Source organism: Grus americana, chromosome 7 (assembly GCF_028858705.1).
Source record: "Grus americana isolate bGruAme1 chromosome 7, bGruAme1.mat, whole genome shotgun sequence".
Lineage (NCBI taxonomy): Eukaryota > Metazoa > Chordata > Aves > Gruiformes > Gruidae > Grus > Grus americana.
The window spans coordinates 23,013,429-23,037,913 of NC_072858.1; the positions used below are offsets into that span (position 1 = coordinate 23,013,429).

At 49.3% G+C, this 24,485-nt stretch overlaps 1 protein-coding gene across 2 annotated transcripts; it reads right to left on the reverse strand.

Moving 5' to 3' along the window:
• Positions 1-9,874: 9,874 nt before the first annotated feature.
• Positions 9,875-24,262, reverse strand: LOC129208707 (2-hydroxyacylsphingosine 1-beta-galactosyltransferase-like). Of its 2 annotated transcripts, none has more exons than XM_054831898.1 (6): positions 24,179-24,262; positions 15,620-16,467; positions 12,649-12,788; positions 12,412-12,488; positions 11,816-12,035; positions 9,875-10,816 (listed from the first exon to the last, which is right to left on the reverse strand). In XM_054831898.1, exons 2-6 carry the CDS (start codon positions 16,463-16,465, stop codon positions 10,501-10,503), a joined length of 1,599 nt encoding a protein of 532 aa, XP_054687873.1. In that variant the 5' UTR covers positions 16,466-16,467; positions 24,179-24,262; the 3' UTR covers positions 9,875-10,500. The 2 variants fall into 2 exon arrangements, with proteins under 2 accessions (XP_054687873.1, XP_054687874.1); XM_054831899.1 differs by having other exon boundaries at positions 9,881-10,816; positions 15,620-16,470.
• Positions 24,263-24,485: the final 223 nt, after the last annotated feature.

Sequence of the window (24,485 nt, forward strand, 5' to 3'; positions counted from 1 at the left end):
TCTATGATAATCCCTAGATGCAAAATATGACACAAAATGAGATATTATTTACATTTTCTGACACTTTAAATGTGGACAGCTCTGAAGAGCTTTTTTTTTAAAAGGGCAACAAGCAGGTAATGCAACACAATAAATAGCATAGCTGTTTGAAAGCCAAAGCTCTGAGCACATGAGCACACATGTTTTTACGTAGATTGAGGTCTTGTAAGCACCAGTCTGCAAAAGACTGTTTATAGCTGGTTTGGGTAAAACCCAGGCAGTGGGGATAACTTGTTCCAGTGAGAGGGAAGAGCTGCAGTGCAAGTGTCAAAGGCAGAGAGCTTCAGTTGGTGGTGTAGGCAGGAGGAGGTGCTGACTCAGGGAAGACTTTCAGATCCATGCAGATCTACCGATTTGCCTGCATTGCCCCTCTTTCCCAAGTTCAGCTGTAACCCTTTCTCCCAGCCACCACGGCACAGCTGCATTTCTTGGGAGGTGGAACAGAAAACAAGGAGGGTAAAACCCAGCAATCGGAGCTGCAGAAAGAGCTGGGGGACACCCCGGCCCCATCCCCCTTGCAGTGCTGGGTAACTTCTGAGCCTGCCTGAAGCTGAAGTCGTCTGGGTGCCTCACAGGTCTGCTAGCACAGGGGCACCCTCTGCACCAGTTACCGTGTAACACCATGTCCTCCAGCAAAGGGGCTCTTAGCTCTTTGGCCATTAGGGGGGAGCAAAAGCCCACAGAAGTGCAGGGAGGCATCACTCAGCAGAGCCCTGCGCTCCCCAAAAGCAAGAGCATGCAGGAGGCTGGCTGTGCTCCATCCTGAGACTCCTGAGCTGTTAGCTCTCCTCTCCTGGAGGAGCAGGACCCTCAGGTCCAGGGAGAAGAAAGGATCCCCTGCTCCTTGCAAGCAGTCCATCTGTCGTCTTTCTGCTTCCCCAGTCTCAGGTTAGCTGCCTTTCCTTGCAAGAGTCACCCACACAGGCTGATACAAACGGTTTAGGGTTTAACATCTGCACAGTACCAGAAGAAATACTCCTTCCTTCTGGAAGGACTCCTTCCTGGAGTCTCCTTCTCTGGAGATATTCATAAACCTGCCTGGACGTGATCCTGTGCAACATGCTCTAGGTGATCCTGTTTCAGCAGGGGGGGTTGGACTAGATGATTCCTTCCAACCAGAGGTTCCTTCCAACCCCTACCATTCTGTGATTCCTTGCAGCTCCCCGAATGGCATTTGACTGGCAGTCATTAAGAGCCACAGCTCAGCAATAACATCTCTTCCTTATCCTGGCAAGATACAGACATGAGGGCTGCTGCTTATGGCTGTACCAGACCCTCACCGTACAGTGCTTTGGCATGGTCCTTCTGAAGGACGTGTATGATGATCGACAAAACTGGCGATCTGAAAACAATTTTGCATAGAGCTAGCCAAAATATTGTCCCTTGATGCACATGTACTCTAAAAGACGGCTTCTGGGAAGCACACTGGATGAGACTGCATTCCTCCTGCCAGGCAAGATAGCCATTCCCAAACAGGACAATACCAAAGCAGATCCACTGAATGGGAGGATGAGGACCCTCAGAAAGGACTATTTAGAGTCCTTACTGGTGCTTCAAGTTATTTTGTGCTCTCTGACCCAGTTGCTCTTACCACGGTGAAACATCTCCAAAGAAAAAATAATGTAAGAGATAGAAATGTCCTAAAGGGTAAACAAAATGGTGATGACATCAAGAGCTATTAACCCAAAGATGTCATAATCTGCAATCAACCTTTGGATGAACACTATCACAGCTCTAAGCGAAGGGTTACAAATCCCATATGAAATACCAATGACGAAAATCACCTCTAAGGAGCTTTCTTGTTGGCTTTATGGTAGCATGTACCATTTACAAAATCTTTTGCTCTTTAAAGTCTGAATGTAGGCCAACTGGTGTTTGGAAACAGTGGTCAGGACAAGTGCATTAAGTGAGCAGCTGAGATTTTGCCTAAAGTTGTTATGTCTTCAGACTTAATTCTGAAGGCAAGTTGAATACACATGCAGAATTCTGAGAACCTGAGATTAGCAGAGAATTTGTCAATTTAAAATCATCATCATTGTTTTCACAGCTGAAAATTTAGAGGCTGAAGGACACCAGTCTGAAAACCTAACAAGTTCTTGAACAAATGCATGTACAAAAATCCTACCGAAGGACTTTGATTAAGATTAAAGCTATCCTTTAAACAACCTGATCAGCTACATCTTCATCACAAAAGTCACAAAGCTCAGGGGGAGTTTAAGAACATCTTCAGGCAAGCATACATGCACCTATTTGTGTTTTCTGAACAGTTCATTAATGAGAGACTTTGTACAAAACAACATTCAGAAATTTTCAGACAAAACAGGTTTTGGGCTTTAAACAAGAGTAGAATAATCCATAGAATGAAAACAACATTATTGCATTAAGCAAATTGCCATCGTGAGAGCTGTTGCCTACGTTGGTTATGGTGTGTAAGAGCTCTCCACCTTGCATTCCCAAACACAGAAAGTGCCTTCTCCTTTGCTAAGCCAAACAGAATATCTTCAGGGTCATTCACACAGCCAGACCTTGCCGATGACTATGTCAGCCCCTTTCCACTTCATCATTGTCCTCATCCAAAGCCCAGTCAAGTCATCTGTGCTTAGAGTTAGTAGAAGTTACACCAACACAAAACATAATCTCTTTCCTCTGGCTTAAGCCTATCAAGGCTGCAGAGTCTCAGTCTATTTGCCAGTCCCAGACAAAGTTGAAAGAGCAAACCAAAAGTTTAGCACTTTGCTTTGTAAAACCCACTGGCTACAGAAGTGGGACTAAAATGCTGTTCCTGTAACCAGATCAGAGTGCTTGTTTCTGCCTTTTCACAAAAATAGAATAGAATAAAATAAAATATCAGCATTCATCCTACTTGATGCTGTCTCAGGGACTATTTTGATCCCTGGTAAAGCTTTGCTTGCCACTGCCAGCTAATTGCCCTTTTTTTTTTTTTTTTTTTTTTTTTTTTTGCAGCTTTTTGGAGAACCCCTCAAGAAAGGTCTTTGGAAAGTCCTGCTAATGAGAGCCTATGCTCCTTCATCTGGCACTGAACTGGTACAGTCAGAGGGTTCCCTGGTTGGCAAGATATGACCTGCAAAGGAGGATTGTCTTCAAGCATTTGGTTCAACATTTTGTTTATTTTCAGTCCATTTACTGCAAGGCTTACTGTAATACAACTTCCCTGATCAGACTCAGCCTCTTAAAATATAGGTGTTCCATTTACTGCTGGGCAGCCCTGACAAACCATGGATGGGCTGTAGTCCAAACACTGAGCTGTGAAAGGTGTCTGCGTGCTGCCAAAAATGTCTGCAGCTGTTCCTTCAGGTCCTCCCTGCTTCCTGACCCAAGCTACAGACAGGGAAAGGATGCTCCATTTGACTTGGAGGAGTTAAGGCTGAATGAGAAACCAACTTTGCATCCAGAGCTGAGGCCTGGGGGAATGCACATGGGTCTGGAGGTGGGGGTATTATAAAAACATCTTTGTCTTGAAACAAGAACATGGCCCTGAAGGCCACCTTAGCCAAACCTGGGACAAGGAGGCGGATGTTTTTACTGTTAGGCAGCTGTGGGCAGTGGAGGGCAGCAGCACAGCACACAGCTCACGCATTGTTCGAAGGGCTCTTCTCCCTGCCGGCTCCAGCCCTGTGCTACTTGTAACTTCCCAGCCACGCTGCTCACAATTAATTATTTCAGACTTCCTCTGAGGCCTGATCCTAATGCAGCTTTTTTTTTTTTTACTATCTGTACTTACTCTCAGCTTTGTTCATTCATCTCCTGCCAAAATATGTCTTTAGCACCATCCCTCACCCGGCTGATCCAGGGGGCAAGTGCAAGAGAAGAGAGAGCAAAGCAATTAATTTTTAGCATCACTTCTTGACAATCTCTGTCTTTTGTTCTTGGTGAGGCCCTCAGCTTCTTGCCAGTTTAGTTTTAATGAAAATTAGCCATTCAACCCTTCTTCCCATTTAGTTTAGATTTTTAAAAGACTGGCCTTAGTAGCAGTCCACGCACTTCATTGGCAGCTTCAGGGCACAGCCATTAATGTTTCCCTACCTAGAGTCCGAAATCCAGCATTACCAATGCTTGAACTGAGAGATCACCTCACCCAAAGCTTTGCACGAAGGGCACTGAAGCATAACTCCAGCTGAAGCCTCTGTTGAACTCTCATCATTGGGATTATAACCCTGAGTTTACAACTTGCAGAGCATGTAATGTTGTTTCTATTTTACAGTCTTTTTGACAAGATATGCAGGTTAATCTGTGTTGCTTTCAAGAACAGTTTAGCTATTATTCTTCCACTACTTGACACACTTTTCTAAGATCAGACATTAGATATAGGGCTGCCCTTACCTGTGTGAACACCACCATTCTGTTTTCCATAATTCCTCCAAGTTTCCTCATTCTCTTGGATTTCATAAAACCAAAATTCATCTTGTTTCCTTTGAACTATCATTCAATGGTTCTACATATCACCTTGAGCACACTCACCTCTTCACAATCAAGCAGGATCACTCTAGTCTTCCAGGATTACCAATTACAGAAGAAAACTCCCCTCTGCAAAGCTCTGTACTGAAACTGCTGAGCTTTTACATCAGCACGTGGTGTGGTCTCAGAAGAGCTTGCCTTACAGGAATGCATATAACTGAATTCAAAGGAAACAGGGACTAAGTTAGTCAACTACCATAACACTGGTACATATTTATTATTAAATAATAACTCAAAAGTTTTCTTTAAGATTAGTACACAGCCATTACCACTATAGATACCACCAAGGGTAGCTGCAAGAAGGAACTAACCCCAGCTGCATCCCACCTAGAATCTCTTACAGCAGTGGGCAGAGTGGCCCTGCTGGGGTAAACAGGCTCAGCTGGAGGGTGAGAGGCATCTTATCCAGTAGCAGTCCCTGAGCAAGAGGGAAGAGGCTGAGAGAGGAAGGAGGAGCTCCCTGAACCCCAATAGACTCATCAGCTATTCAGAGCAATTGGCTGCCCTCGAAGGCACGGTGCCCAGCTCCTGGCCAGCTGGCTGGTGCAGGAGCAGCCATGGTGTGTAACATCTCCCTGGCTTTTACAAGCCTTTTAGAAGCGCTTCCAAAGCATGGCTTGGGGGAAACCATAGGTCTTTCTGTCATGTGAGATCATGCCTTGCTTGAGCACCCAGGAGAACAGTTGCTTTCCCTTGCACTGCCTTCAGGACTTGCTTCCTTTGCTCTGCAGGTGAGCAGGGACTGCTGAGAGCATCAGGGCACTGCATGAGCTTCTCCCATCCTGTGGTCTGGCTGGCCCTGACAGGGAGGTGCTGCTCTGGCAATCTTGTCCTCGCACTGGGCTACCTGAGCCTCGCAGAGCAGCTGGTCCTTCCTGCACCCTGGATGGGGTGCCCGTTCATGTGCCCCCCAAGCACTCCGAAGATGATACACATCATGATCTCAAATTTATGCTATATTGTTTCCCTCTGAAAGGCACCAAACCTGATTTAAAAGCCCAAAAGTGTCAGTGAAGCCACTAAAGCCTGCCAAAAATTCATTGCCTCACCGTCCAAAAGTTTTGCCCTATTTCCAGGTGGAATTTCTCTCTCTTTCAGTACCAGTAGAGGGCAGAGATCACCCATGGAGCTGCTGCTGCAGGGTCCCCGCACAGTGTGACCAAGCAGGCTTCTGCTGCAAGCTAACCCTGTGCCACCACGCCTGCTGTGCTCCACAATTCACCTCCATCTCCCACCCCTGCCTGACAGCGCTGCCTAGGCAGGACAGCGGGAGTGCTCCTGTTGGGTACTGCTGGTGGCTTGTGCCACATTGTCCCCCGTGCACCTTGCTGGGAACTCGTGCCAAGCTTAGCAGCTGGCTTTTCTCTGCCAGGAACGAGGAATGGCAATCTGCAGACTGATGCTGGGAAGAGCGGCACTTTATTTTGGAATATCTCTTCCTGCATGTTGCCCCTTGGGCTGCCACCACGGTGGCAAATATCCACTGCCTGGAGTAACTTATAACTCCTGCAGCCTGAAACACTCCAGCCCCTGCAACACAGCTGGTGAGCCAGGTAGCCCCCACTGCTGAAATACAGCTCATCCCTCCAAGGAAACCTCCCTCCTCAAATAAATTAGGGTTGGGAACTTTGCACCAATCTGATAATTCTCTGCTCCTGGGAAACAGGGATGGTTATCGGGAGTGCTGCTGCAGGTGAGAGTGGCTGGGGCTGAGCCATGCACAGGTCCCTGCATCAGCCAAAAAGAAGGGTTTCCTGGCACGGAGGTGCTCGTTGCTCACTGTCATTTAACGATGGGGTGAGTCAAAATCATCATCTTTGCAGAGCCCGTCCTCCTCCAGGCTTTCCTCCCACAGCGGGAGCGATTCCACACTCACCTGCAGAGGGAGACAGCTCCTCTCTATTAGCCAAATTTTGTTGACACAGTTTGATGCCACCACCTTACCGGACTTGAAAAACCAGCTGCAGAGCTGACGTGGCCCTGCTGCAGCCCACGAACAGGCTCTCCAGCAGGGATGCTGCCAGGGGAATGTGTGAGGACCCTCCACATACAAAGGTGCTGGTCTCCTACAGGACTTTGCAAACATCTAATAAGAAGCAGCTGCAGGAGACCAGCATTTGAGGCCGTGCCAGGCCCCACTGTGTGCTCCAGCAGTGGTATGGCCACTGATGCTGGCCTAAGAGCGGGCTTGCAACAGGAGCAGCGTGAGTATGCGGCTTCACCCCTTCCCTGTCACTGGCAAGGAGCTGCTCCCAGCAGAGGTGCTGGCCCCAGCCCAGGTTTTGGGCAGAGCTGCACGGCCATCACCTGGAAAACACACTCATTTGCAAACCCAGGGTGTCTCAAACGCTGGGATGGCTCCCGCTCACGGGGTTGCCATGCCTCGTATGTTGAGCAGGTTTGCAAGGAGCTGCCGGGGCTGGGCAAACCCGAAAAGCTGGCTCGCATGCGCCCCAAACGCCTCCCTGCCCGCAGAGCCACTTGGGGCCCTCACAGGGAGTTTTGCACGCAGTAGCAAGAGTGCTGGTGTTTCGGCATCCTGCTCAGGTTCCCCGGTGCCTTGCCAAGAGCAAGGCGGAGGGGCAGAAGGCAGCTTTGCACTGTGCAAGGCTCTACTGGGAGTGCAGCTCCGGGGTGAGGCTTCCTCAGTCCTCTGAAAAGTATTCACTCATGTCCTGCTTTTCCTTGAGGGGGAAGAAAGGTTTGTTCCCTGCTTGCTGCCTTGTAAACCACAGTTTTAATTTCCTAAGCTAAGCCACAGCCCTACCTGCCCACCTCCGTGGCTGTGACAGGGGAGGGCACACGGTACCTGAGAGGCACCTTGCCCAGAGATCAGGTACCAAGCTGAAGGCAGAGCTGCCTGAAGGATAAAACTCACCTACATCCCTTCCCCCATCAAGGCTTTTAATGTGTGTGACAGGCTACTCATTATTCATAATTGAACTTAATAACTAGCTTAAGGCTTTGTTATACTTTCCTTCTGTATTCAATACTGAAAGAATAACAAGGAGAAAAGTAAAGAGAGCAAGCTATGTGTTTAATAGGGAGAAGATTTACAAAGGACAGGAATAAAGCTGGAAAAGCTAGAGGAGCCCTCATCTTTAATGAGTATATCCAAATACTTCCAGAAAACTACCCCTATAACTTAAAGAATGGCTCCTGACAGTTTCTAAGCCCGTATGCAGCTTTTCCTGCAGAAGACTCTTTTTACTTCAGGGATGCTTTCTGAATGTCCACTTCTTACTCAAAGGATCCTTGGGCAGGTTTGTGCTTTACTCTATTAAAAGTAGTTCTCAATAAATTGTTGAATCAGTTTAAATGCACTATATATACATTGACTCCCTAGATAGATGTGCCTGCTAACTCTGCTATGCATTTGGAAATGAAAGTAGTCATGAAAAGCTCAAGGACATAAGGACACATCTGATAGGAGACAATATGCTAATGTTGCCTTGAAATTCTTTCTGAAACTGTAAACAGCAACAAGGCAGTGTCCTCAGTAAGTTAGAAAATAGACTCACGTCCTTGTAAGTCCACATAGTCTCCTTGGGTCTCAAACATTTCTCTCTGCTTTTTTACTTGCAAGCAAAACAACGTGCAGGTCTCTGGCCCCATCAAGCCATGCTGCCCATTTCCTCTGCAGTGCCAGCACTGGTGATCTGCATCTGGCCTGGAGGATTTTGCTGAGCAAGGCTGACGCTCGTACCCGCTCCTGCAGCTCCTCCGAAGCCAGAAATGACTGCTGTGGGGCACAGGCTACTGAAGCAGGCCCTCTCGCTTTTTTTTTTGTCACACAGCCAGGCTGGGGGGGTAATGGAAGCAAGCCCCTCAGTTGGGGCCTCAGTTTGCAAACACAGTGCATTTGTCCTCTCACTGTTTTTTCTTCTCTTTAAGTTCAAAGCAATCTCATGCTGTCACCAAGCCACAAGCTTCCCAACTCACTTGTTATATTCAGCCTAATCTAAATAGGCAAACTCTCATGTAGGCATCATGTCCCTCTTCCACCCCAGAGATGACAAAGAACTGAGGAAAATGCCCCACCCCCACCCCCTTGTCCACACTCATCTGCTAGGAGATGACAAAAAAGCCACCATAGTGCAACTGGCAATAGGTAGGCATGCTGCAAAACTTGTGCCAATATATTTTTTTTTCTTCCCCAAAAACCCCCTCCAAATTCCATCAACCTTTAATTTTCAACTCAGGCAGAAAGGTGCCAGGTAGCCAGTGTTTCTACCACTTTTCTACAACCCCTGCTTTTCCCCTACTATCTGTTAGAAGTTCACCTTGCTCTGATCCTCCCCATTCCTCACTGGGACAATTAAACTCCACATCCTCAGCCCAGAGGGCATGAAGCCACATGGGACTGCTACAGAGCAAGACCGATGGCTTGGGCATCCCAGGAGGCAGCAAGAAACTCCAGGAAGAGCAACTTCTGCCATGGGATAGTTAGAGGTCCCAGCTTAGGTCTATGGGCTCTTCTCATCCGTCCTCAATAGCAAATGAGAGTCTCATGCAAAGCCACCTTCACTGGAGCCCCTCTGTAAGCTGAGGGTTGGGGAGCGATGGCAGCACTGCTGAGCCTCAGAGAAGCCACTGAGTAAGGCTGGGCACTGTCCCAACCCAGAGCATCCCAGGAGCCCAGCCAAACTGCTGTTGCCAGGCTGCCTGTGACAATACACCTTTCATCTGGAAAGGGAAGCACATGCAATAGCAATCAAGAGCAGAGCGTGGAAACACCAGCAAGGGCAGCTGTGGCAATGAGGTTGCTCTCCGGCTTGTGCCAGCACTACTATGGCCCCAGCTGAGAGCATGGAGCAGAGCCCTCAACCCTTGGCATGAGCCATCACCAGCTGGACCATCAGCCAATGCTACAGGTGGGTTGTGCAATTGCACCCAAGCATGGGTTTGCCTTAGAGCTCAGGGTGAGTAGAAACACACGGGTATCGCTCCATATCATGTCCCCAAGTGAGGCAACAGTATGTCTGTTCACACTGAAATGAGCAGGAGTTTGTTTTCTTCAGAAAGAACAGAGCTTGTTGCTTCTATAAATGAGCTGTATGGCCTATTGCCTATGACCAGCTCCCCAAGCTACTGACTGCTATTCTGTTGTCCTGGTACTTGCATCTGTTCCAAATTCTTCTTTTATCACAGGTTTGGAGACTCTATGGGCATGGGTGTATGTCACATGCTGGCAGAGGAGGGAAGACACTGCCTGAAACCCTGTGGGAAGACCAAAACAAGTCGCTGACAGAGGTTTGTAGGGATCCAGAGGTACGTGGAGACCGTAGCAGCAGTGAGAAGAAGAAAAAGCACCTTAATCTTGCTTGAACAACATCCTGAGAGAACTGCCACACAGGGGAAAGAATATAACTTTATTTTTAAAAAAAAATAATTTAGCTTAAACACAAACAGGATTGCAGAGGGTTGATGGAAGCAGGAAGAACAATATTTACCCACAGAACTTAAACCAGACCAATTTCATTCTCTTACAGATGATACTTTCAGTGCCCTTCCCTGTCCGCAGCTCTACTTCAGGTCCTCACCTGCACATAAAGAAATCCTGACTCCTGGGGCGCTTGGTAACAAGGCAGAGGAGAAACTGTGTCTGCCACACATGAAATGCTATTCCTACCTCCACAGCCTCCACGGAGATCCAAAAAGCCAGAAGAGCAACACCAGCATCTAAATCAATGTGCAGTAAAAAAGGAACAACTTGTACTCCTCCCTGGAAGTCTACCTACCCATGCCCCATTCCCAGCATCCTGGCCAAGTGCTTCCACCCATGCCTGAATTCGCACCCCCACCCACAGGTGCTGTGCACAGAGGTGTGCACGCAGGACTGTGCAATAGTCCTCCCTCCCCCCTCTCTTCTCATCCAGACCTGCTGATCTTTCACGTCTCTCCGTGCCTGCATGCCGTACATTTCTTGGCACAGCAGCAGTTCGTTTCACAGTGATGGGATGTGCCCTGGAACACGCTGAGCCACTACTGCAATTTCTTCTCTTCTGTGAAGTGGCCTTTCATGCAATTGCCATTCTGATACACAGGGCTGGCCCCCTTCCTTCTGCACCACACCACGGATTTGTAGAGGACGAATCCAATACTGGCCAGACACAGCAAGAGAAGAGCCAAGATGTCCAGGCAGAAGTACTCATATAAGGAGAGGTCGTATACAGCAGGGCGAAGATACGGTGCCCCGTTGTGACGAAGGATGTACTCCAGCCAGTACACTGTCCTGTTGAGAGCATGCATCGGTCTGTCCAGGTGCAGAGCTGAGATGAGCTTGGCTGCTTTTCTGTAGCTGCAAGGAAAGAAGACAAGAAGTTACCCTTCTGACAGGAGCTTCACAGCTGAGAAGTGGTCTGAGATGTCCAGTGGTGCTTTCAAGTCCCAAATGATACCTTGGGAGAGTGGCAAGTTTCTTCCATAATTCTCTTCTGGTCTGCCTCTGAAAGTCACTCTGATGGCAATCGTTAGCCATGGCAGCACAAGCCAGAGTGCATTGTACTTTGTGTGTTGTTAAAAAGATTGGCAACTAAGCTCCTGAGTCCCTGCTTGGTGGGTTCACGTGGATCGTTGCTTTCTGAGGAGAGGGGACCTCACCCAGCCCCAAGCAATAGTTGTACACTTGATGACTGGCCAAATCCTTCAAGGTACTGAGTTGCAACACCTTAACAACGTACACTGTCAGTAGTTGAGAGCTCCTAATAGCTCACAAACAAAAAAACCAACCAAACAAAAAAACATTAAGCTCTCAGACAGCACTTCTAACAGTAGCAGTTCCACGTGTCCTGTGTGACAGGGAGCCTGTGTCACAGCGGGAGCCCTGTGTCACTGCTGTGGAGCAGATCTAGGAAAGGGAAGAGTACCTGGCTGTCAGAAGGAGCAGACAGAGCACAACCTGCAGTCCACTGCCTGCACTAACTGTTTCTACAGAAAGTTGTTAGGAGAAGACCAGGGAGGTCCCAAGGTAAGGCTGTGATCTCACTTTCCCTGATGACAGGCTGGCATTAAAAGGAGAAGAGATTTGTGCCTCAGCATCTCAGAAAGCTTTCTAAGAAAATTTACAGTCAGAGCCAAACAGGACTAGATTACACTAACAGCAAATGCTGGAGTATCTCCTCCTGGACCACATCTCAGGACTGAGGCACTAACACATCTGGCCAGCTGAGCAATGCTTCCAACTCTGCTTGGTCCAGAAGACACCACAGGCTACATAAGTAGGGATCAATACAAAGACATGCTCATCCCTACATACAGTCTGCACCAAGGAAGAGCTCAATGCTTCTATATGCCTCACCTGGGGTCAGAGATAACTGTGATGATGGCCTGGTAAAGATCCTCCTCTTTTACTCTGCTCCAGTCCATGAGGATACCCATGCCCTTCGCCTGCACTCTGGTCATGATGTCAAACTGGTCTCCATAGAAAGGAAATCCCACCACTGGCACACCGTGATAAATTGCCTCGAATATACCGTTCATCCCGCAGTGGCTGACAAAGGCTTTCACGTTGGGATGGCCTGCAGGCAAAGAAATGGCAGCAGGTCAGTGCCTTCCGCGCTGAAACAGGGCTACTGGTGGCTTCCTCAACACATAGCATTGATGTATGTTTAGGGAAAACCAGGCATGCTGAGCAGAAAGGATGTTACCATCTGGGAACACACCTGGCTTTTGGCAGCCCAAAACTTGCTGAGGAGGAGGAGGGAGATAGGGACCAAGATGCAGCTTCACACAGGTGTTAGGCGAGGACCATGTTTTGTACAGATCAGGCTCACAACAAGAAACAGACTTAGACCCACACAGGTGCTGTTGTCCTTGTACACCCTTGCTGTGGTTTGGGCTCAAGTCCAGGGATGTTGCTAGCGGCGCACGCACACACACAGAGCCCAGCCTTACCTAGCAGGTCGTTCTGGGGCAGCCACCCCATCATCAGTGTATTCTCACCCAGGTTTCTTGGCTTCTGCCCAAAGTATCTGTGGGAGGAGAAAAAAAGGGAAGAGAGATACACAGAGAACAATTATAAATTCAGTCAGGTCAAGAGATGGAAAGCAAATTCTGTGTTTTGAGATGAATCACACCTCAACATTGATTTTCATCCAACTCAAATTAAGAGGAATCCCATTCCCTCCTCACCTCCACACCACCCTCTGTGGGAGACGAGCAAACGCACCAGCCATCTTCTCTACCAAGTCGCTCGGGAGAGCTCGGATCCCGATGCCAAAGGAGACAACAACAACACCTGCATCTGCTGCTTCCACCCAGAGACGCAGACCCTGTGGGCAGAACACACACAGCTGCCTTGAAGTCTTGTTGGAGAAAGGCCCTTCCCACTGTTGCCTCCGCCAGTAGAAAGTTGTCTATGGAGAGGATGAAGCCAAATCCACCTGGAGCACAAAGCTACATGGTTTTCATCAGGCCACAAACTCTAAAACCGCTGTGATTTCTGCACCCAGCCAGGCAGAAATTATTTGAGCACCTGCTGGGCTTGGGAGCTTGTGGGGAGGTGTCCAAAAACTTGCACTTCATAGCACTACCTCCTGCTTTGGAGGTAAAGCAATTACTGTTTGGCAAGCAGGGCCCACATTGGAGCAGCCAGAGCAGAAAAGGAAATTGGAGTAAAAAGAGGAAGGCTATTTTCCATCACCACTAAGGCAGGAGGCCTGTCAAGGTCTCTATCTGTAGGCTGACACAACAGACGAAACATCATCCAGGCACGGTCAGGAACAACATCTCGCCAGAGATTCCCCACAAACTCTCCAATGTCGAAGGCTCCTGGAGGTGGCAGAAGGTTTTGCCATCTTGCAGAAGACTTCTACCCATCCTTGACAGCTACTCACAGATAGCAGATTTAGTTTTTGGTCACTAGGCAGAGAGGTAGCTACAGCTCCAGCAAAAACCACAATTGTTTGTCCTTCGTTTAGAGGCTACCTACAATGCTACATAAACAGGCGTGTATCTAGAACAGAGCCTGCACTTTTTTTTCAACCAGGGCCAGAAGGCTGCAGGGAGAGGAAATCAGCCACCACAGCTCCTGTGGAGCAAACACAGACTATTCGCTTTTATGCCAGGCTGGCCTGAGCCTATTTCTCATTGCAGATTCTGTCCTGCTTCAAGTTTCCCATGTATCACGGTCAGGAGCATTTTAGGGTAGTTTCATAAAATCTACTTTTGAATATGAATACTTCATTGAAATAAACACTGTAGAAGAACATGAAGGGGAAAAAAACAGTTCTTCCTGTTATTAAAGGAAAAAAAATAGGATTATTAATTCAGAGTATCTTATTAATAGCAGTCTACAGGTTGGGGGATCATAGTACAGAAGAGTTAAAGCACGTTTTAGTGTTAATCTCTGGGGATATTTGCCCTTTGTTGTATACTTCAGGGACTCAAAACTATCTTTGCAGAAATGCTTAAAAAGCCCTAAACAAACCCAACAACCAAGAACCAAAAAGTTTTCAACTAAGAGATTTTGGTTTTTCCATTCTCTTGAGTTTCACATCCTTTGAGCAATACAACCACTAAAACTGCTAAAGAAGAGAAAGTGCTAGTTTTACTTTCCTAAATAAAAGTACAATGACTCATAAAACAGATGATTCTGTTATCCATTGTAATTGTGCCTTAACATTTGACTTTCAGAAACAGCATTGAAGTTGCTACGGAAGCATGGTTGACCACCAAGAGTTCTCACCATCTCTCAAATACATATTTGTATTTCCCCGAGTCCTAATTAGAGGAACTCACAATCACAGTGTTTCAATTATGAGGAAATAAACACCTTAACTACATAACTCTGCTCCAGTTCAGATGGGAGATTCCTTAAGCTACACCTAGACCTACAGAAGCCCGCTCTCCTGCTGGCATCCCGTAACCTGGGTACACACATGCCTGCCTGCTAGCACGACAGCCACCGCCTACTGCAGGGCTCCGGACTTATCTCCATCGTTCTTCCCTTAGGCGCCCTGGGATGAGTTCTGGAAGCTGCGAAGCACATGAGTAATCCCACAGCAAACAACTCCCTTCTTTATAAGGCAGGTGTGTACGTGGCCAGATTGGACCAAGCCAATGTTTTGCAAGACCTGTGAGGTAGCCACTCTCTGACACAGCTTTTGGAGCACCCTACATGTGTTGCATTACCTGCATGCCGTGCCACATGGGAAAGGGGGATGTGCAGCCATACACATCTGGAGAACTTCTGTTCTAAAGCACCTGACTTCACTTTTTCCCTTTTAACTGGAAAAAAATTGGCACCCAAAAGTTCTTCTCTATTAAAGCTGCCATCAGAGATCTTGACAGGCCTCTAACCTTACCTCTGTTTCAGACCCTTAGTTGGGACACCAGGACAACCTGACTGCCCAAGTGTCATTATCCAGGTCTATTTCCCCTCAGTGTTTGTAAAAGTGGTCAGGCAATGGGAGAAATGGCAGAAATGGCAGACAGGTCCTGCTCTGTTCCCATATTGTCTTCAGTTTGAGGCTCTAAGAGCTTGTCCCTCTGAATTTATTACTGGGGATAGGGAGGTACATGCCAGAGAAAACCTCTGGGATGCCTGGGGAGTTCTCCCTCAGGACTGGACCTTGAGAAAAAGGGGATGATACACTTCAGTTTTGTACACTTTGGGATTCCGCATTGAATTTGCTGAAGGAACAAGCACAGTTCTCCTCTATGGTTTCTTAAGACTACAAGCTCGAGGGCAGAAATGCCCTGCGAGAAATAGGATTAAGGAGGAAATTCTGGATTGACAGAAATCAGTGATGAAGCAATGAAGACTAATTGTTCTTCTCATTTCCGCTTCAAGTATAGGAACAAACTACTCATGATCAAGTCCCAGGGGCAACACTGCCAATTTAGGACTTCCACACACCACTTTACACGGACAGCGAAGCCAAATCCCACTTCAGCATGGACAACTTAATTCTGTATCTTCCCTGCAACCTCACAGTCCTCAGTGCTGCCTGTCTTCCTGCTGCACCCAGCCACCATAACACAACAGCTTTCCAGGCTCCTGGGGTGTCAGAGCATTTACAAGACTCTTCAAAAGCAGATTTGCACTGAATAGGTCCCCAGGTTAATGTGCAATCATAGCTCAAAGCTTTTCTGCACTTACCACTGAGAGGGGCTTTGCAGGCTCAGCAAGGATCCCCCCTGTGAAAATGACATGGGGGAGTGTTGGCCGGGGAAAGTCCAGCACCACATCGTTACAGAGGAAGAAGAGGCTAGTTCCATGGACAAGGTCCAACATGGATGTCTCTGGCTCCACTTTGTGCTTCTCCATGAGACGTTCAAACTTGGGCAGGATGACCAGCTTTGTGGCCACACGAGTGATCATGTAGACTAGGAGATTCCAAGTCCTACCAAAGAAGCCCATCCTGTCTGTCATCAGGGAGTTGAACTCGGGGACATAGGCAATGGGGGAAGTTGCACCAATCTCTGCTGGGAACCAGAAACCAGTGGAGATCACAGCATATTTGACACGGAGAATGTGGGCCAGGATAAAGCCGCACATCTCATTGGGGTCCACCAACAGCAGGTCAAAGTGCTCTTGCTGGAGTTTCTGCAGAAGGGTAGAGTTTCCCAGCACTAGGTCACAGTTTTCCAGGTACTTCTCCAAAAAGGAAAACATCTCCAGAGAGGTCATCTTCCCTTGGAAGACACGCTTTATCTTCTCCTGCACCCAGGCATCTGCACTCTGTGTGCTGAAGATACCCCAGTACCTCTGCATGCGGAAGCTGGGCAGATAGGTTTCCAAATCCCGACCCTCATGAAGTAGCAGCACAGGGTCATGGCCTCGATCAGTCAGTGCCTCTGCCACTCGCATGAAGACTCGCAAGTGGCTGTCAAAGACTATGGTGGGCATGATCAACACCTTGGCACAGTGAGATGGCTCCAGACTGAATGCAGCCACTAGGAAGAGAAGAGCAGCGGGGCATGGTAGCACCTTCATCATTTTCATTGCTGCTAGGAGAGAAACATGTCATTAATATAGTATGAAATGCTCGGTCATGTACTTGGGCAACTAACAACTGGGATTGTAGCTGCAAGCCAGAAGCTCATGAACTGGGAGAAGAGAGCAGTCTGGAGCTCATCACTGGAAAACAAACAAGCCCAACAAAAAAGCATGACAAAAATAATAAAAATCCCCCACCAAAGTCAGATGCTAGGGTGTACCAGGGGAGTTTTCTAGAAATTCAGAATCTCTTCTCTGTGCTGATCTGCTCCTAAGGCTCAAAACCCAGTAGACTGACTTGCAGAGCGTTAGAGAGGGAGAACAGCCGGAGGAGCTCTGCTGGGTCACAGCACCAGCCGAGACACTCGCTGCTCTATCCCTGGTTACCGCTACAGAACCAGCACAGCTGGATTTCATTTCTATTTCTGCCCAGCCAGAATGGCTGGTTCCCTCTGAGCCCTTGATGTCTGTGCAAGCTTGCTGGGAGGTCTGCAGAGCCCGGTGGGAATGCCGAGAGGCACGCTCTGGCTTTAGCCCTCACAAGGCTGGCAAGCCACACTGCTAAGCGCAGACAGGGCGGAAGCGAGCCTGGGTCACAGCAGGACCCTCCGAGAGGAATCGCAATTCCAGAGAGCACAGCAGGGGTCTGGAAGGAGAGCTGCTCCGCTACGGATTAGCCGTGGGAGGCTCCGGGGAAAGGGCTGGGAAGGGAAAGCGGGTGCCAGGATACTGATGCACTGGAAGAAGGCAAACCCAGAAAGCAACCCCAGAGATAACGTGCAACACCCGTGGCACATTGACGTCCCTTAGTCACACTCCTGCGGCCATCGACCTATTCCCAGTTTGGTGAAACACCCAGCATTTCTGTTGTGTAAGGGGTGTTGCTACATCACTGGAAGCGAACGCGCCTCACCCACACCTTACATTATTTTGGGAGAAGAATTACGTGATAATTATTTGGGAACAGTCAGAAGCAGAGCCACGTCCTGAGGACCCAGTTCAGACATGCTAGGAAGGGTGGGGGGGGGGAGAAGTTACAATGGGAACAATTATAAGTGGATTTTGGATGGCCCCACATGCTGAGTCCCAGGGGGGCTGCAGGGATGTGGCAGAGCAGCATTTGATCCAAGATTTTCTGCCAGCCTCTCCACTATTGCTTGATCAATTAAGAGGCAGGAAAGAAAGTCCTGGATAAGATCCTTCTAAATACAATATTCAGACTCCCCTCAGCAGCTAGATATGTCTGGCCAGAGATAGTGAGTGGGGGTGGAGACATGGGAGTGTAAAAGGGCCATACTCTTCCCATTGCTCTCCTGTCCCATGGGAAAGAAACAGAGCAGCTGCTGGCTGAGACCCTCCCGTTTCAAAGGCAACTAGTGCTTGGACTCCCACCCTTCCCACCTAGGGCCAACTGGGTGGCAGGAGCAATGAGAAGTATGAGAAATGCTAGAAGATACCAAGAGGGTGGTTGGACACACAGAGCAAGAGCTCCAGGAGAATGGAGAGAAAGGAGATGGGCTGGAGAGAAGAAAGCAGAAGCCTTGTGAGGAAAGTAAGGATCTGCTCAGCATCCTGCCTCCTTGCCAGTCAGAATAGGCTAGCTCGTGCCAGCCGCGCTGGCCCCCACAGAGCTACAGCCCACAAAGCTGGTCTAGTTCTCAGCTTACTTGAGAGGCCCAAAGGGGATTTATCCTGCTCAGCACCAGGGAAGGCAAAGCATTTGGCTATGACATTGCACAACGGATCCAGAGCACGTGCAGCTTCCAGGGAGAGAGGGAGGGATGGCAGCCCCTTACTGCTGGCCTTCTCCAGGACAGCAGGGACCTCAGGACAGGCTCCATGACAGCAACAGGTATAGGCTTGTCCTGAGGCACCTGGTGGGTCATACACACATGTAAGTGTGTTAAGAGGAGCAGAAGAGGCAGTTTTATATGTGGGGTGGGGTGCTTTCTCATTAGGCGATAAGTGAAAGGTGAAGAAACTGTGCAGGTGAAAGGAATAGTTATTTAAAAAAAAATTGTCACCCATCTTCAGCAAGGACCATGCCCTACCATGGACCTACGTACCAGACATTGCTGAGACCCTCAGCTCTCACCCTCTGGGGGCTATCAAAATCCAAATGACAAGCAAGGTGTCAATCTCACCCCTAAGGCCAGGGGCAAACGCTAACACAGGAGACTCAGACTGCTCTTGGCTGCTTCATCCCTTACAACCTCAGGAGCAATCCCTAAAGGTGCTAGCTCAGGAACCCCTTCTCCTTGCCCAGGCAACAAGGGAGGCTGTAAATCTTCCTGAATGGTGGGAGGGTGCCAGGCTGCAGGAAGGGACCTTTTTTTTTCTCCTACCCCAGCTCAATACCACCAGAGCAAATCTCTGCTCTGTCTGTGCCCAGAGAGGTACCCTGGGCCAAGGAACTAGCTCCAGCCCTAGATCTGTGCTGGATGCACAGGCAGCTTTTCAGCCAGGCACATCCCTGCTTTTTAGTGCTCCTGGGATGTAATGAAGGCATAACTACCAGCTCTAAGGGCAGCACTCTGCTGGCTCCATCTCTAGTTCAGCCACAAGTCACTGCTAGGATCTCAGGATGACAGCAAAGGGGAAAGGAGAAAAGACCTAAATCTTATGCACACATGGGCTAGATGCGGGAAGGCTCAAAATCCACCTGCTCACCCCCCTGCTTTACCTCTTTCCAACACCGGACACGCAGCTACAGTCACCTCATGAGTTTTGCAGTAGGACCCTCCAGCAACGGTGGGTACCGTGGGCAGTGCAGCTCCGTACGCAGTGTGGGGCAGCTGCAGCCCAGCCCTCTGGGTACAGGACCTCAGCTGCCTGCCCCAGTGCTGGGCTGCAGAAGGGTCGCCTTCAACAGAAACCTCCAAACCGCTGGGCACAGGAACACAACTCTGCTGGGAGGTGAATTCACAGCCTGTGCCTCTGCAGAGGTGTGAAATCCAAGTATACAGCAGATCCCACACTAGATCAGAGAGCAGAGCAGACAGAACCACCTCCTCATTTGTGCTCTGAAGTTCCAGGCTAGGGGCTAAATCAGACAAATATTGCAAGAAATAGCACTGCCACTGAAAGGAGAAGGCTTGTAAAGGGAGAACATACCCTTCCCTGTTGTCATGACAAGCGCTTGGTAAAGCCATGCAAACTGGCTGATTTATGCAGAGCAATCCCCCTAACACCACAATTGACACTAACAGTCAGAAGTCAAGGTTCAAGAACACTATTAAAAAAGCCCGTGCCACCAAGGCTTTAAGTTTCACTGCTGCAGCATACAGGGCAGAGCAGGCATCTCGGTAGAAGCCAGGACCAGAGCCTGCTCCAGGAGGGGTGGGCAGGGGGAAGCCCTTGTGTGATTGCCACTGCAGGCAGCAGCATCCCTCCTGCCCTGCACGCCTGGCCACCATCAGCTGCTGGGAGTTTGCTTTCAAAGCCACAGCAAAGCACTGAAATTGAAATGGGAGACAGCAGAAAGGGAGCAGAAAGCAAACATCTCTCAAACTCTCCTGAGAAACCTCTTAGTGGGCTAAAATTTGCCCCTTGATTTTGCCCTATTTAACATGTTCGACATGGTATGATTTTGATATCAATAGATTACATCAATTTAACTTAAGTAACTGAACAGCTACAGCTCTGAAGAAAGATGTTTCTTTAATTCAGGTGCCTTTTATTGGGTTGAAGTACTAAAACCTCTGACAGCCAGCAGTCTGAGCAGAGAAGCCCACGAAGAAAGGGCAGCAAACAGACCTGCATTGGGTTTGTGTGGCAAGGGGTGGTGGGAGGGAGGGGGCTACAGGGATGGCTTCTGCGAGAGGTTGCTAGAAGCTTTCCCTGTGTCTGATAGAGCCAATGCCAGCCGGCTCCAAGACGGACCCGCCGCTGGCCAAGGCCAAGCACATCAGTGACATTGGTAGCGCCTCTGTGATAACAGAGTTCAGAAGGGAAAAAAAAAAAACACCTAGCGGGAGCTTTTTGCAGCCAGAGAGAGGAGTGAGAAGATGTGAGAAACTCTGCAGACACCAAGGTCAGTGCAGAAGGAGGGGGAGGAGGTGCTCCAGGCACCGGAGCAGAGATTCCACTTGTAGTCCATGGAGGACCCCATGCCGGAGCAGGTGGAGGCACCTGAAGGAGGCTGCGGCCCTATGGGAAGCCCACGCTGGAGCAAGCTCCTGGCAGGACCTGTGGACCCATGGAGAGAGGAGCCCACACCAGAGCAGGTTTGCTGGCAGGACTTGTGACCCTGTGGGGGACCCACGATGGAGCAGTCTGCTCCTGAAGGTCTGCACCCCATGGAAGAGACCACGCTGGAGCAGTTCATGAAGAACTGCAGTTCAAGGGAAGGACTCATGTTGGAGAAGGTTGTGGAGGACTGTCTCTCATGGGAAGGACCCCACACTGGAGCAGGGGAAGAGTGTGAGGAGTCCTCCCCCTGAGGAGGAAGGAGCAGCAGAGACAAGGTGTGATGAACTGACCACAATCCCCATTCCCTGTCCCCCTGCACTGTGGTGGGGGAAGAGGTAGAAATCGGGAGTGAAGTTAAGCCTGGGAAGAAGGGGGGGTGGGGGCAGGTGTTTTAAGATTTGATTTTATTTCTCATTCCTCTACTCTGTTTTGCTTGATAATAAATTAGATGAATTCTTTTCTAAGTTCAGTCTGTTTTGCCTGAGACGGTAATTGTTGAACGATCTCTCCCTGTCCTTATCTTGACCCATGAGCCTTTCATTACACTTTTTGTCCCCCGTCTAGTTAAGGAGGGGGAGTGACAGAGCAGCTCTCGTGGGCACCTAGCCTCCAGCCAGGGTCAACCCACCGCAAGACCTCATTACAAGGACCCTGCCCTTTACATCTCTCCCTCTCCTCCAGTACTTTGTATTGGCTAGTTCCTGCCAAGGACCAGAAAACCCATATCCACGGGGCTGAATTATTTCCCTTCCTGCGTCTGAGTCTCTATCCAGCTCTTGCCCACAGTAAGAAGTGTTTTTGCTGTAAACTTCTCAAGAGTTAACAAAGGAGCACAATTCATTTGAAGCCAAAGGGAAAAATGGCATCTTCACTTGGATGCTCAAAACTCTTCCTGGAATAAGAAACCAAAGTTTGCCTCATCTGTTGGGTGTGATCCAGAAAAAACAGGACCATCTGCTACCATCAAGTTGATGACAGCCAACCCAGTTGTGGCTAATTTATGGAAGCCAAAACTCCGTGCAGGCAAGCAGGTATGCAGCTCAGAGCAATTCTGCCGCTGCAGGAAGATGTTGCACTACAAGCAGGAGCTGCCCAGGAGAATCTCTAGTAAAAACCTAGAAGATACAGGGCTGTGTAAACTGAGCAAAGCATATGTTGAAGCAGGGAATTCTAACCATCAATCACATCCAACCCAGTGCTTGGTGGGCTTCCGTGCTCTGGTTTTGGATTATCACAGACAGCTGCTTCACTAGTCACCTGGGTAAATAACACTAACACTAAAATACTAATATTAGTATTCTGGTATACTAATATTAGTATTACAGTATTCTAATACTAATATTGGTATTTTAGTATAGAAAACAATAAGCAAGAAAAAAACCCTTCAAATATAAGCCTCCCCAGGCAGCCTGCAGCCCTGAGATTTTTAAAATTTTGTTTGCACGCAGAGTGAATAGTGCACAGATTGTCTGCTCAGGACACAGTGTCACTTTCTAGCATTTTTCTTTTGACATCCTCATGGCAGCCCACAAAAAACACACAGAATGAAGAAAGCCCAGATCCCCAAAAGACCAAATGGAACAATCACAGCAGTGATCAGGTCAGCATCAGAATAACTCTTACTTTGTACCACACTCAGTGCTACTGCTTCCACGCAACGGCATCATCTATTTTGGACAAAGATTGATGGAGTCCCCAATCAGTTCCAAACTTTTGGGACCTTGGGCCGTCTTCAACATCCTTCTGGATCATCAGAGCTTTATGGAGGAAGCTCTACAGGCAAGATGGGAATCTGTGGGCCAGCAGCAGGTTGGCAGTCCATAGGTCACAGCCAGGGAACCGTGGTATTAAAGAAAATACCGGTCCATAACAACTGAGAAAAGTATTAATAAAGATCTGTATCTCAGCTTGTCAAGACATTTGACACTACAGACATCTTCAAGAACTCGAGCTGGGGGATGGTGTCAAACACCACACATCTGCTTCCCCACCTGGCCTCTCATCATACATTAAATCAGTCCAGGTGGTAAGTGAGATCTCCCCCCACTCCATATCCATGGGCTTCCTGGTTTTCTGGAACAGACGGAGATGGTTTGTGACACCATGATGCTCTGCAACAGCAAGTTCTTCCGGATGGCCATTTCCCCTCACTTGCAACACAATTGCAAGACAGAGCAGCAGCTGGTGTGAAGCTGCGCTCCTTGTGAGCAGTCTCAGGTCTGCAGCATTGAAGCTCTTAAGAACATTATTTGTAATCCCTGGATGCAAGAGACAGAAAGGCTCGGGGCCATTTCCAAATACTCATGTGAGCCATAGACCTTGAGATGAGAGCACATGACAGTTCAGTGCATGTTTTAGTCTTAAGAAGGGGTTATGTCTGTATGACAGTCAAATTGAACAAGTTCTTGAGAAAACTGGAGAGATACAAGTGCACCAAACTTTAGAGAAGTGGTCAAGAGGGGTGGGGAAGAAAAGTCTTCCATTTACTGCCCTATGATTTCAGCTTCTTTCTACAGAGAAGTGCCACATTAAAAGAAAGAAGTCATTAAATACCTCAGAAGGTTGTGAAACCTTGTGTAGGAAGCACTGGGGATTGATAAAGTCCTGACAGACAAGTCCGATCACATTTGACAGAATTACAGCAGTAGAGAAACTAGAGATGAGTCTTATCTTCAATAAAACAACTGACGCCCTCATGTTAAAAAAAAAAAAAAAAGAATCAAACCAAACAGCTCCTTGGCTCTGAGCACACAGGAGGAATGAGACCTGGCTGAGCTGCCATAAACAAGGGTTGAGGAGGCATGCATAGGACGAGGAGGCAGAACAGGAGAGGGAAGACACTCCTGAGATCTAATCTAGAAGAAAACGACGCAAGTTACACAAAAGCACTTTGAAGATTTGTTCAGGTGCCAAGGCTCTGATCCTGCACGCTTAAGCAGATGCTTAACTCGTGCCCTTTAGTAGCCCTATTGAAGTTACCCAGGCTGTTCACACATACATCCTGGCAGGGCCAGGGCCAAGCTGACAGCTGGGAACTTGAACCGTTTCCCTCCTTTCCAGCAGCAGAGGAGCAGTCAGGTGCCTCTGCCATTAGCTCATAAAGTTCAATCCAGCCCTTCAGCGTTCACCCGGAGCGCAACTGGCAGGCGTGCAGTCCCCAGGGCAGCTGCCATTGCTTGCACCCACACTTCACACCGAGCCAACCGCCCGCGCAGCCCACCGACCCCGCGAGCACCCAGGGCAGAAGGAGGCTCCTCGTCGCACGGCATTCGGGCAGGACGGCCGGCGGCGGGGTAGACGCCGCAGCCCTTGGCCGTGCTCGCACCGGCGGCGGCGGGGCGGTCTCCAGGACTCACCGCGGGCGCCCCGACAGGCAGGCACCGCAGACCTGCGGGGCCGAGAGCCGTCCCGGTGGGATGGAGGCTGAGGACCACCGACCGCAGCGCTGCCGGCTCCTCTCGGACCGCCCGCCCTGGACCCGGACCCCTCCGCCGCGCCTGCCCCATCGGCAGCGGAGCCGGCACCCACCTGCAGCGAGTCCCGCTGGGAGCGCGGCCCGAGTGGCGGCACAGAGAGGCAGGGCGCGGCAGTGGGAGGGGAGCAGCTGCCGCCCGCCCGTCTTCCCCTTTCAGGCCGGCCGGCGGCGGGAGCGGGCGGGGCCGGGCGGTGCAGCCCCAGCCCGCGGGCCGTCCCCCCCGCCCGGGCCCAGCCAGGCGCTCGGCCATATGGCGGCAGGGTGAGCACGGAGCGCCGCCCCCGCCGCTCCGGCAGCGCCTGGCAGTCCCCGCGCCTGTCTCCTGCCAGTCCAGCGTGTTAAAAAGGTGTCAAAGCATCT